The sequence below is a fragment of the Protopterus annectens genome, chromosome 11.part0 (assembly GCF_019279795.1).
Source record: "Protopterus annectens isolate FY-2018-M chromosome 11.part0, PAN1.0, whole genome shotgun sequence".
In the NCBI taxonomy this organism is placed as follows: Eukaryota; Metazoa; Chordata; order Ceratodontiformes; family Protopteridae; genus Protopterus; species Protopterus annectens.
Genome location: NC_056745.1, coordinates 1,374,135,891 through 1,374,149,093, shown reverse-complemented (window position 1 = coordinate 1,374,149,093; position 13,203 = coordinate 1,374,135,891). Strand labels below are relative to the sequence as shown.

The following is a 13,203-nucleotide window of genomic DNA, read 5'->3' as shown; positions in this document are numbered from 1 at the left end:
TACTAGGCCTGGAACATTTGAGCCCCTTGTGGGGGTGCAGACCAACTGTTCTTGGGCATTTGAATTAACAAAATCCAGAAACCTGAGTGATCATGTTTGTGCTTCTGTAAGTTACCCAATTGATGGAAGGATAGTTGAAATCTCCCATGACCAAGGTGTTTGGCTGTATACTGAGTGACTCTAGCAAGTCCAGGTTGGTGGTGTGTTTCTCCTGGTTCATGGTGAGGGAACTGTAGCTATTGTTGATGTGGTAAGTTATTTTTCCTATAGTTATTTTGACCTGGAGGAGTTCAAGAGAGTTGTACTGTTTTACCAGTCTCAAGGTATATTTGGATTTAATAATGATAGATACACCTCAACCTTTAATCTTTCAGACCTGTTTTGAGGTCTGAACATGTGAAAGGCATTGTAGCCTTGTATGGCTGGGGTACTGTATGCAGCCTTGAACCAAATCAGTGACTACACAGACATCTGCATCTTCGAAGGTGAGGAGTGCTTCCAGGGTGTGCAGTTTACTGCTTAGGCTCCTAGCATTAAGCAGCATAACCTTCAGTTTGTCTCTACTGGATTTCTTTTCATCTGAAGTTTTGTTGTTTTGACATTGCCTAAAAAAGGCACTATGGGGGAGGCAAGTGTCTTTGCCAGTATCCAAAAGCCTTGAGGAGCAGGTGAAGGCCATCACTGGCAAAACAGTGTGGTCTGTTGAACAAATCTTCCCAGTCTGTCAGATACTGGATTCCCCTGGAGTGACACCAAAAGCTAAGCCAATCATCGAAATCAATCATTTTTTTTTGTCTGTATTGTGGCATCGTCCTAGGTGAATGTAGAAAGCTTATTAGGGCTAGGGACATACCTGCCTGGGACACATAATCTGAGGGCTCAGTCATGTCTCTCTTCATATAGTCCAAAGACTTAAGTCTCAAGTCATTCACTTCAACATGTAACATGACAGAATCATAATGGTAATTGTTGCTGAGTGACTTATAGGTTCATAGTTTCATAGGAGGTTACTAGGCTAATGACCATAGGGCCTTTACAAGCCTAGCTATGTAAGAAACCCATGTAATATAACTGACCATAGTTGGTTATTGTTAGAAGAGTGATTCTATGATCAGCACTGACTACCCCTGTCTATGTGAGACACAGGAGTGCATGCATGATTTGACTGGCAGGCAGCTGACCGTGACTTTCTCCTTGTCCAACCTGGTGAGGGGGACATCTATGTGTCTCACTACTGAGTCGCCTATGACTAGGATATTAGGTTTTCATGTGTTTTGCCTTAGGAGCTTAATTGCTGAGACACTAATATGAGTGTGTTATGTATAGTGGTGAATTCTGTTTGTGTACCAGTATGCGTAGATTGTTTACACTTGGGAGGTCTCTAGTGTTTTGGTAGGCTCTTACTGAGTACCTCTGTGTATGTGGGTTTATGTGTCTTGACCTTATCTTGTGTGAGTGGAGAAGAGTGTGTGTGCTGACAACCTGTTTGATGTCTTGTTTATTGTTACGTGAGAGAAGATTCTAGTTTAATGGTATAGTTATATCTCTCACATACTGTATTTGTTTGCTTTAGGAGCAAATGGTTGTCAGTATACATGAGGCAATTGCTACATTGCCTCAGGATGCCCATGCCAACCAGGCCGGCTGGAGAAATGTTGGGAAACTGACTGTCCATATTAGCAGGCAATTCTTAAGTTCTAATTTGTGAGAGGGCAAATTAGATCAGCTATTGCAGAAGATCAGCGATGAAAAGTGGGGCCACACTGCTCAGTACTCAGCTGAGTTGCCTGCAGTGCAGAAGTACACAAAAGGTTTCACTGACTGGTGTCTAGGGAAAAATAATTCCTAGGTAGTTACATCTCTGCAAGGCACCACTAGCCCCTGTTGTGCAGTGCCCAGCTACGCACAAATGTAACAGTAAACGGGCTACTACTTCTATAAGACAGGCCAATCTGCCAGCTTGTTCCAGCAGCACTAACATCTCCAGGAGCGCTTCTGAATCTGTGTCAGGTAGAACCTGGAGGATATTCAGAATCTGGTAGAAGTTAGTTTCATAGAGGTCACCTAAAAATCCATCACAAAGCAAATAGGATAGTTCTCTACTGAATAACTCAAACATTGTTTTTCATATATTTTTTTACTGCATGAAATTTCATGCCTGTTACAGTAGTTTCCAGAAACTGATGCAATATTGATCTTCTAGAGAAATTTAAAATTTTTAGACTGCACTATATTTTGTGGAACAGTCAGGAAAATGATTAGAAATTTAGGCTATACATTTCATTTTAATAACTGACACAGACGTAATGTAATTTTCATGGCTACTAACTTGAATTAGTTTGAGCAATCTTGCTCAGTGGGATCTGGTCAAAAATGAGAGAAAATAATTATGAGTTACTGCCTATCTTATTGCTGGTGTTATTGCTAGTGCTAACAGTTTGTCTAAGGTGGGTGTGTTAAGTTGCATAGCACATGACAACACAGTCAACAATGTGAGAAAAAATGTCCAACCTGGTATCAACCTGGTATGGCTAATATCTACACATGGCTGCCTCCTGCAGAGAGTAACGTAAAGGTATGATACATATTCTCTTTGCCTGGATGACGTACTTCTAGTGTAAAACTTCAGTCTCTAATCTTTAGGCAGGACCTGTTCCACCCACTTTTCCTAGCATTGTGCTGCTTTGAATCAAGCCTGTCTGAACAAGTCTGGCATTGCTCTGGTTCTGCTTCATTTTGCTAACTTGTCATTTATCATGGAGACCTAGATAGATGACTGTGTGTGCCCCCATCTTGTTGCAGCCATTTCTCTATACCTCCATGTATTTCATAGTCCTAGACACAGCAATACCATCAGAGATATGGACATTTGTTTTTCTTCAAAGCCAGATGTCCCTGGGAAGAAAGCAGGTAGACCTTTTCCTTTGAATGTGTCCTTGGAATAGGACTAAAGTACAAAGTTGTCATGGTTTTCTATTCATCAAGTGACCTTGAGTTTCTCCACAAGAGTCCTCTGACTTCCTCATTAGTCAGGTGAATCACCACCTGAAATTATTCATTGTGGTTGACTTTAATGACCGTGTCAACAAAACCAGTCAGCCCACTTTAGAACAATTTCTTATTTTAAAGACTGGTACAGCAATGCCATAAAAAGATAGGTTGTACACTGTGTGGGTGATTAGACTGCAAATAGATGGTTTAATAAGAGAAATAAAAAACAATTCCAGTTATCTAAAATTTGTCATAAATACTAAAGTTTAAATTTAATCTGTTATCTAATCCCTAAAAGCCTTATACTGAGTTGAGAATGAATAAACATCTAGTTGCTGATTGATTAAACCCCGAACAATTGATAATCATTTAAAATAAATCCTGCCATTACCTTTGCACTGTAAATAAAACCTCCAGATAGGCACAGAACATGAAATTATCCAGAATAGAAAGAGAAGGAAGTGACTTGGGTGTTGTTAACGTGTCACTTCTCTTTATATACAAAATGAAAATGCATACTATAAACTTTTAACTAGTGTTTCAGTTTTTTTTTCTTATATCAGTTTTATTTTTTGCTAGCTAAAACACTTAGTACTGTCCTATTCATCCCTTCTAGAAGTATCAGTTGAGTAGAGAGTTGGCATAAAGACTATTTTATGACAGTTCTTGCATTATATTGATGTAAATTAAGTGAAGAATTAAAACATCTAAAAGCGGGTCTACTTTAGATAATTGAAAAGTCACTTACCCGAATTTTAAAACTCTGAGATGAAAGCACCAAATATCCACTTAAATGAACACTTACATCACCTACAAGAAACTACAGGTAAGTAACCACTGTCCACCATGGTGCACTTTGCCCCTTTCCCCACTGTAGTGCGATCTCGTAGTTGGTCTAATTAGCTATGGTGGCTGTGGGGGGCATAGCCCCCTACATAGGGGGATGTGCAGGGCAAAGCCCCCACATGAGTGGGTTTCATGTGGTTCAGTTTTCATGTTTTGCTGTGATGAAGCCAAATGGTCATCTACCTGCAGTTTTTTATCAGTAATGTAAGTGTTCACTTAAGAGGATTTTCGGTGCTTTTGTCTCTGCGTTTTAAAATCAGGTAAGTGGTATTTTGATTATCTAAAGTAGACCCCTAAAAACATATGGTTGCAACAATAAAAGTTCTTCTTAAGGGTTTATACTAAAGTTCATGTTAATCAATCCATGGGGGTGCTGTGGCTACACTTTCAGCCACAGTGTATTCCCTTGGACTGATTAACTAGGAGTGTGGTGTAACCATACCTCTCAACCTCTTAGAGCAAGACGCCTGCACAAACCCATAAATAATGGGGGGGGGGTCAAATGCCCAAAAATAAGGACAATTTTTAAATATTACTTTTACAAACTTATAAGGTAGATCAAAAACATGTCTTGTATCAGCAAGATTTTTCTGAAGGGCACAAAGTCTGAAACTCAAATGTCTGTCATTATCTTCTGACTTACATCTCCAATGATTTGCTAAAAAAACACCATTTTTATGAATAATGAACTAAAAATATGAGGCAAAAATCTGGACATTCTGTAAAATGAGAAGTATGGGCATTACCCTGGGTGTTCTACTTGTGTGGTCAAATGTCAACTGTTGGTATGCTATTTGTCCACAGCCAAATGCTTCTTTGTGAAACTGAGGTCAAACTAATCCATTCCTGACCTCTAAATATGCTACCCCTGAGTGTTTGTAAACTCAGAGGTAGTACATATAGAGAAAGGGGTTATGGAACTGAGACCCTGTGTGCAGAAGTGAAGGGAAATGTTGTCCCCATGTAAAAACGCTATTACATTGTATTTTTAGAAACTGCTAATATTACATAGGTAGTAGCAAGTAGGTAAGACATCAGCAATTGTTAACAGGAATCACAAAATACAGCCACCTCTAGGCATACTTTAGTGTTTGAAACATATATTCTATATAATGATCAGTGCGAAAATACAGACTGCTACCACTTGAAGGTAAGGTCTTATGCTGACCACACCCTGCTTTCCCCTAACATTTCTAAAGGTGATGCTATACTATCGTTGAATCTGGTAGGCCACAATAATTCACCCTTGAACAAATATAGAAGAAGGCTTGTGATAGTTTTAATGTACTGATGGAACTGGAATATTAATTTAATCACAGTCATACCTCCCGATTTCCCAGAATATTGCAAAATTTCCAGATTTATGCCTCATATTTTTTTATCTGTCCCTTAACAAATATGTAGTTTTATGGCAAATCTTTGAGGACTGCAGTTGTTAAATAATTATAGACATTTGAATTTTATACTTCAATCCATTATTAAATCTATGCTAATGCAAAATATATTGTTTTAACTTTACAAATATTTAAAATCTGCTCCTGATTGTTGGCCTTTGTCCATTATTTTTCACTCTCTCCAAATTTCTTGTTTGGTGAGGTTTAGGGGTATGATCACAAGAGACGCAGTGAAGTGTAAAACTGTCCCCCCTTTATTGTTATTGTTATACGATTTATATTATGCATTTCTAGTTTCTACTTAAACTTATTGCTTTTAATGTTAGTAGACATCTTTTTAATGCATGCATCTTGAGTTATTTTTAATGAAACAGCTGGAAAAAGAGAGGTAATTATGCCATTGCTGATAGACACTTACAATACTGCAGAATTCCAAAGACTTCTCTTGATATGAATTCATTCAGAGTGAACTTGATTGTGTTCCAAGTAGCTTAAATACAGCACAGCTATATAAATAAATCTAGGATAACTTTATCCTCAGACATGTCTGCTGTTAATATAACAGAATCTGAGGTTGTTCAACATTGCTAAAGGTACAGGCTTTGCAATTATATTTTTTAAATAAAAACACAATCTGAGATTGTTCAACATCACTAAAGGTACAGGCTTTGCAATCAGACTTTTTAAAATAAAACAACTTTATTGGTGTAGCTGAATAGATTACAACATATCCATAACATATTATATGTCAAACAAAATCTCCATGCTAGCACATTACACTATTTGCTAGTATATAATTTTTAACCATTTAACAGGTTCTTTAAATTAAAATGACAAACTAGTCATAACTCACAACTTACATTATAAAATCGATCACAGTTTATTCTAAATCTTCATTTTGATTCCTTTACATGAGCAGCCCTTGACTTTATAAGATAATCTTTAAAATCTAGAAACCCATCCCTCCAGCTGTCACCTCCAACATTGAAAGATACATGTTAATACAGTGGCAGATACAGACCTTATCTATGAATGTGCAGTGACCCAGAGATTTAGAGGTTGTTCCACTGAACTCCAATGCCTTAATTTCACCTCTTGCCTTCCAGGGAGCCTTGTTCTCAAAGCCCACTGAACACCTTTGATTGTCTTGTCCCACTTCTCTTCAGCTGTAGGGCTTAATTAAATTGAATGCAGATAGTTTTCTACCATTTCTCCATAATGTTACATCAATCCCCATCTTTGTCTGTCAAGCTCCAAACTACTGTCCATCCCAGATCTTTGTCCAACAAAATGGTCGCCCCTTCCATAATGATGTGACACTCAAGAACAGTTTTATACCACTGCAATGTAGCAAAGTCTATATTCCAGTTTTCTTTTACACAATTGGGCTTTAATGATGGCTCATGCTTTGAGTGTTTTTGCCATGCCTCTAACCTTCCAGGATAAGAATGTATGGAATATTGAATCAGATACTCAATCTTTCACTACCATAATATTGTTTTTAACTTTTTTTGGCCTGCACTTAACCCCTTTTGATATCAAAGATCCATTATATCTCATAGAACTGTGGTCTGTATTTCCCAGTCTAGCTGAGTGCATCATAAAACCATCATGGAGGGTGTGTCATTCTTAAATGGCAACAGAGTATAACAGATCCCTATAGGGTTAAAACAGAGAGGCCAAAAAGCCATGAACAAAAATTGGGAAAAAAACAGCAATTATTGAGCAATTCAGCATATTGCACATATATATATATGGATTCACTTCATAACATTGAATTATCAAAATACTGAAACTCAAAACACTAAAACCAAAATACTGAAAGCTCAAAATACTGAATACTCAAAATACTGAAACTCAAAATACTGAAAACACATATTATTCGTAAACTCAGCTTAAACAACATAAATCATAACAATTTCTACCAAATATATGCAGGGTGGCAAGCCCCCCTGCACTAATTAAATATATCAACTCCAAGATTGCACATAGTGTAGTTAAGTGCAATCTTGGAGTAGATATATATAATTAGCAGGGGGTGTAGTGCAGGGGTTTGCCCCTGCATATATTTGGTAGAAATTGCTATGATTTATGTTGTTTAAGCTGAGTTTACGCATAATATGTGTTTTCAGTATTTTGAGCTTTCAGTATTTTGGTCTTCAGTATTATGAAGTTTTGTCATTTTCAGTATTATGAAGTTTCAGTGTTATGAAGTGAATCTATATATATATATATATATATATATATATATATATATATATATATATACATATGTGTGTATGTGTCTATACACACACACACATATATATATATATATATATATATATATATATATATATATATATATATATATATATATATATATATCCCACCTGCCTAGGAAAATAGTTAACAAAAAAGTTTATTCAACATTTCAGCTTGGTTAGACAAATCAGACCAGTATTAACAATACGTCCAATCCAATCTAATCCAATTATGAAGTGCCAGAACAGGTCCTTGTCTCTTCTCACATTGTCTTACATTATTTTCCAATGTTTCCTAGGCATTTCTAAGAGATTTATTAAGATTATTTTCTCACACACTGAGCCTAATTCATTTTTTGGAACTATAATACATTTTAAAGTTGCATACTACCCTGGATATTCGTTTGCTTTAATTAATTGCAATATACTAAAAAAAAAATTTCATTGAATGACCTCTCTTTAAAAAATGTTATCCATTAGCATAATTTAAAGCAAACAAACATTGTCATCATCAACAATCCCTTATTCCTATTTTAACATTGTGTCCAGGTGTCATGTTGATTGTTACCACTTCTCTCCTTTCGTAGACTTTGTCCTACCTACTTTGACAGTCATGCCTGCTTCTCTCGCAGTCTATCTGTGTTTTGGCTGGGAATTCTCAACTCCTCATGCCTTCTTGTTTTTTCCAAATTCAGTTTACCAAATCATCTTCTGCTTTCTTGTGCATATGTCTGAAGCATCATAATATGTTAATCCTGATCTTCTGTATAATTGGATTACTTTGACTTCTGCACATATGGTCTTATTTCTTTGCCTGTCCAACAGTGTGCATCCTAATATCTGTTTCAGGCACTTCATCTCCACCACTTCAGGCTCCCTCATCTTCTCTGTCTCTCTGCGTTTCTGAGACATGCAAAAGTACTGGTCACCTGGTTCATACCACTGTTTTGTACACATTACTCTTAAACTTTTTTGGTATTATTCTGTCATGCACATCTCAGGACACTTTGTGCCAGTTGACTATAACACCTTTGTTTCTAGCTTTGATCTCTGCATTCAGACTTCCCTCCTTTTCAGCTACATCATCACACCCTTGAAGTTGTTAACCCAGTCCACTGTTTTGCTACTTTCTAAATGTTAAGCTTCTTCTAATTTCCCCAATTTTATACCATGACCACTGTCTAGTATGAATTAAGTTCAATCCCACGTGCCTTCTGTTTTGCATTTCAGTCCCCTAACATTTGCTGAAGTTACTCATCAGAGATTGTGTGTAAAGCTACATATTCTGCATACATCATCCTTGTTAATCCATCCCTTCCTAGCTATTTGTTGATGTAGTCCATCATCAGAATGGCAGCTGCACACTCAGAGCTGAGTCCTGATGCACACCCACTGCCAGTGGGAACTCCTCAGTGAGTCTAAAAGCTGTTTGTACTTGTGTGATTGGGACCTTGTACGTAACTTGCACCAATTCTTTTAATATTTCTGTGACTGTGGACCACTGTAGGACTGCTAAATCATCTTTCTTGGGACCTTATTAAATGCTTTCTCCAAGTCCAGAAATGCCCACTTGGACTCATTCCTCTTCTGAAGTTTCTTCTCAGCAATATATTTCACTGCAAACATCAGGCCAATTGTACTGCATCTTGATCTGGCTTTCTCCACTTGTATTTTCTATACTTTAAGAACATTATATGGTATTATTATTCCAACATTTTGTCTTACCTTTAAAATCTCAAGATGTTGCTCCAAGTGTAGTCACAGGATCACAGGAATTGGAAGACAAGTAAGTTATGGTACCATACAAACTTTAGCAATACCAGCCCTCATGACAGACCTCCTCTTTTAGAAGGGCAAAGCAGGTTAGTCCTGGAATGAATTTACAGGTGCCCCTCCAGTTCATTGCCTGAATCTGACTGATGTATATTTTTAAAGAACAAAAAGCCTTGAGCATGAGACCCAAACAAAACACATATTCATTTATTCCTTTATGATGCAGTTATGTTTAATGTTTCCCAAAATGGTGAAAAATGTTAGTGCCATCATAGAACTGTCAAAAGGTTTCTCTCAGCAATGACATCTTAAAATTGTAGGATTTACTTGCCTGAGTTCCCTCTGGTCCAATCTTTGGAAAATATGAAACAACCCTGAATAAGAAATCCTTGATTTTGTTAAAGTTGTTTAACCCGATGCTTGAGGACTCATCCACTAGAAATACAATGTCCATCTTGACCTTTCCACAAACTGAAACAAATAAGAAAGAAAAAAATCTTATGCAGCCACTATTACCCATACTAAAAATAACAACTCACAATCTAGAAATTGTTTTATTCAGAATTTTCTTTCTCTTTTTCAGCTCATCACAAAATATCCCACACAATCCAGTGTTCTGAACCTGTAATACTTTTCTGCTTCATCATGGGTGGAATGTAACTCATTCAGTTTCACTACTAATCAACCTGTTTGGACATTATTGATGAAACCTACAGCTCTAGTCTGACTTCTTTTGTGATTTTAAAACTACAACACTTGATGTAATCTTGTTTAATATGTATTAAAATGCTAATGTATTGTTTTATGTGGTTTTATCTGGCTAGTATGGTCTACCTGCTAGGAAAAAATGTAATACGTGAGATTAATTTAGGTGGTTATGATATGAGGCATAACTGAAGTGATGCCCCGAATGACAATGAACAGTATTTTAGACTATTTAGACATCAGTGCTACTTTTAAAGAACTATAGTTTAGGAAGAACACTGGAATTGGAAAGTGTTGATTTTCCATTGAGAATAAAAATGTGTCTTGGGAGAACTGAGGGTTAACGAAAGGCTTAGAGTTTTACATACAACATTCATTCTTCAGTTAACTGCTTTTCCAGTTCAGGCTTGTGGGAGGGCCAGAACTCATTTGAGTACTCAGTGAGCACAGGGTAGAGAAACTAATCACAGGTAAACTTCCAGTCTGTCACAGGATGTGCATACACACACACACACACACACAAACACACATATAGATAGATATCTGCACTCGCAAGGGCAGTCACACACACATGCACACACACGTACATGCACACACAAACACACATACAACACACAGATACACACACCCATACATGCCAGACACACACAAATACAGACATACAACACACAGACACACACACACACACACATATGCAAGTACATGCACATAGAAAATACATACATACATACACACATACACACAAACACATAAATGCATGCACAAACACATACACAGACACAAAAACACACACAGATGCATAAACCAACATTCACATATGCCCACATAATGACACACCTAGGCACACATACATGCAATCATAGTCACCGCATGCATAGTTAGGAAGATTACCAATTCACCTATGACAGGCTCTTTGTGTATGAGGAAAGTGGGTCACCTGGCAGCAACATACTCTGATTGGAGGACACCCCAATCAAGAACTAAACTATACCACCCCAAACTGTGAGGCAGTAACATAAACTTCTCTGCCAGTATGGCACACTTTAGCCTCTGCCTTTCACTTCTGTATTTTGCACATTAATATGTTTGCATTCCAGGCATAGTTACTTGTGTATGAGTTTTTGCTTACTGACACAGTAGGAAGACAAAGTTGTTTTATTTATTTATTTATTTATTTTTTAATTTATTGACATTTGATTACTGGAAAAGTTAGACTGGGTAGGTACCCATTTTCAGCTGAGATATTAGGAGAAAAGTTCCAAAATATTACAAAAACATTTTAAGAACAATAATTTTACAATCTTAAAAAATAATATAAAAACATCTAAAGTTTAAATAATTATACCAAATTAGGCATGTGAAAACATTGTTTAAGAATAATACAAAGTATATGACAATGGTTTAATATTTAGACAAATTGTAGCCAGTTTATAGAGAAATTAAAGGTAGGTTAGTATAATGCAATATGAAGTGAGAAAGAAACAGGGTTATGACGTATTTAGAAAGAGAGTAAGGGGAGAGAAATTGACTAAAGTGAGGAACTGATTGAGGAAGGGGAATAAGGATGTGCAAGAGGTGTGAATGAGTACTTGTTCATATTTAAGGATATAGCTTATCCTGGGGTTGAGCAAGAACAGAAACATATTTTGGCTAGGAGGTCTTTCAAAATGGTTTTAATTGACTGGAGGGAGGGTATCGGCCTGATGGATACAGGTAAGGAATTTTAGCCATAGCAACATGGTATGAGTACAGACCATGCCCAGCTGATTTCATATGTTTTTTTGGACAGGCATAACTTTTTGGTCATTGGACCATAATGACTGGTTGGGAACATAGTTGTGTAGAATGATATTTAGCTCAGGATATACAGATGGATGCTGGATAATTTTGTAGGTAGCAAGAAACTGTTTGTATGTTAGATGATGGGGTAGTTCTAACCAATTTTGGCTTTTTAGTGCTTTACAATGACGGGGTTTGAATGGAGTACTTGCTGTAAATTTAACCACTTTATTATAGCATTGTTTAAGTTTTATTTTTTTCTGATGACTGGATTTTAGTAAGGATGAGAGCACCATAAATTAGTGAGGGGAAGAGGGAATTAGTGCCAAGAGTAGCTTTAATTGTGTTGATGAGAATGTTTTTCGTTTCTGTAACAGACTCCTATTTTTTTGCTGTTTTTATGCAAATTTTTATATGCAGATCAAATTTAAGATTATCATCTACTAGTATCCCTAATAATTTGCTATGAGAAGTAATGTCAATGGTTGTATTATTCAGAGAGAGGATTTTAAATCTTCTTTTTTTCATGACAGAGGGATTTGGGTAAAAGCATTTTTGTGGGGGGGGGGGTTGAGCATGAGTTGTGAGTTACAAAGTCATGTTTCATTGGCTGTTGAAGATTCCTAAGTAATGTTTTGGAGATGTGCCAAATTGTCAGATGTGCATGAGTATGGAGTCATCTGCATATTGTATTACGGAGCCTGTTGTGTGGATGTGTTGAGGGCATTAGTGGGAATGTTAAAGAGGAGGGGGCCAAGAGTACTGCCTTGTGGTACACCAGTGGTGACTGGGTAGTATGGAGAGAGGCTGAAGTGCCATTTTACTGATTGATACTTACTGGACAAGTAACTTTTGAACCATAGAAGGGTGGGCTGGGATAGACCTAGTGAGGACATTTGAAGTAGAAGTTTGCTGTGACAAACTGTGTTGAAGACTTTAGACAAATCTAGAAATAAGGAGGAGACTAGTTTGCTGTTATCTCTAGCTTTACTGACAGTATCTATATAGGTTAGAGGTGCCGTGTTAGTACTATGGGAGGGACAGAAGTCATGTTATATGGGGGCTAGGAGTTCTTCCTGCAGGAGATAGTTTAGCGATTGTTTTTAAGTATATTTTTCAAGTATGTTGGAAGGTAGGGGGGAGATTGCTGTTGGTCTAAAGTTAGTAATGCCTGCTGAATTTTCTTCTTTGTGTAGAGGGATAATGTGTGATTTTTCCAGACAGACAGAATGTGGAATTCCTGAACAGACCTATTTATAAGGATTGAGCCAGAATAGGCAATGTTACAGGCTGCTATTTTAAGGGACTCACTAGGAAGGTCATTGACTGAAGTAGGGCATGGTTTGAGTTTAACTGTAGTTTTATATATGATGGGGCACAGGTTTGTCAGTGAAAGTGGATGTGGTAATATGGATGTAGGACTGGATGCTGGGGAATCCTTGATTAAGGATGCTGTACTATCTATGAAATAA

General features: G+C 37.0%; 1 protein-coding gene across 1 annotated transcript in view; it reads right to left on the bottom strand.

Moving 5' to 3' along the window:
* The window catches only part of LOC122815075, a 3,014,144-nt gene that overhangs the window by 2,590,931 nt on the left and 410,010 nt on the right, over window positions 1-13,203 (bottom strand). Inside the window, exon 21 of the mRNA XM_044087319.1 lies at window positions 9,579-9,718. Coding sequence (XP_043943254.1) covers window positions 9,579-9,718 — 140 coding nt within the window. The remainder of the gene's footprint in view (window positions 1-9,578; window positions 9,719-13,203) is intronic.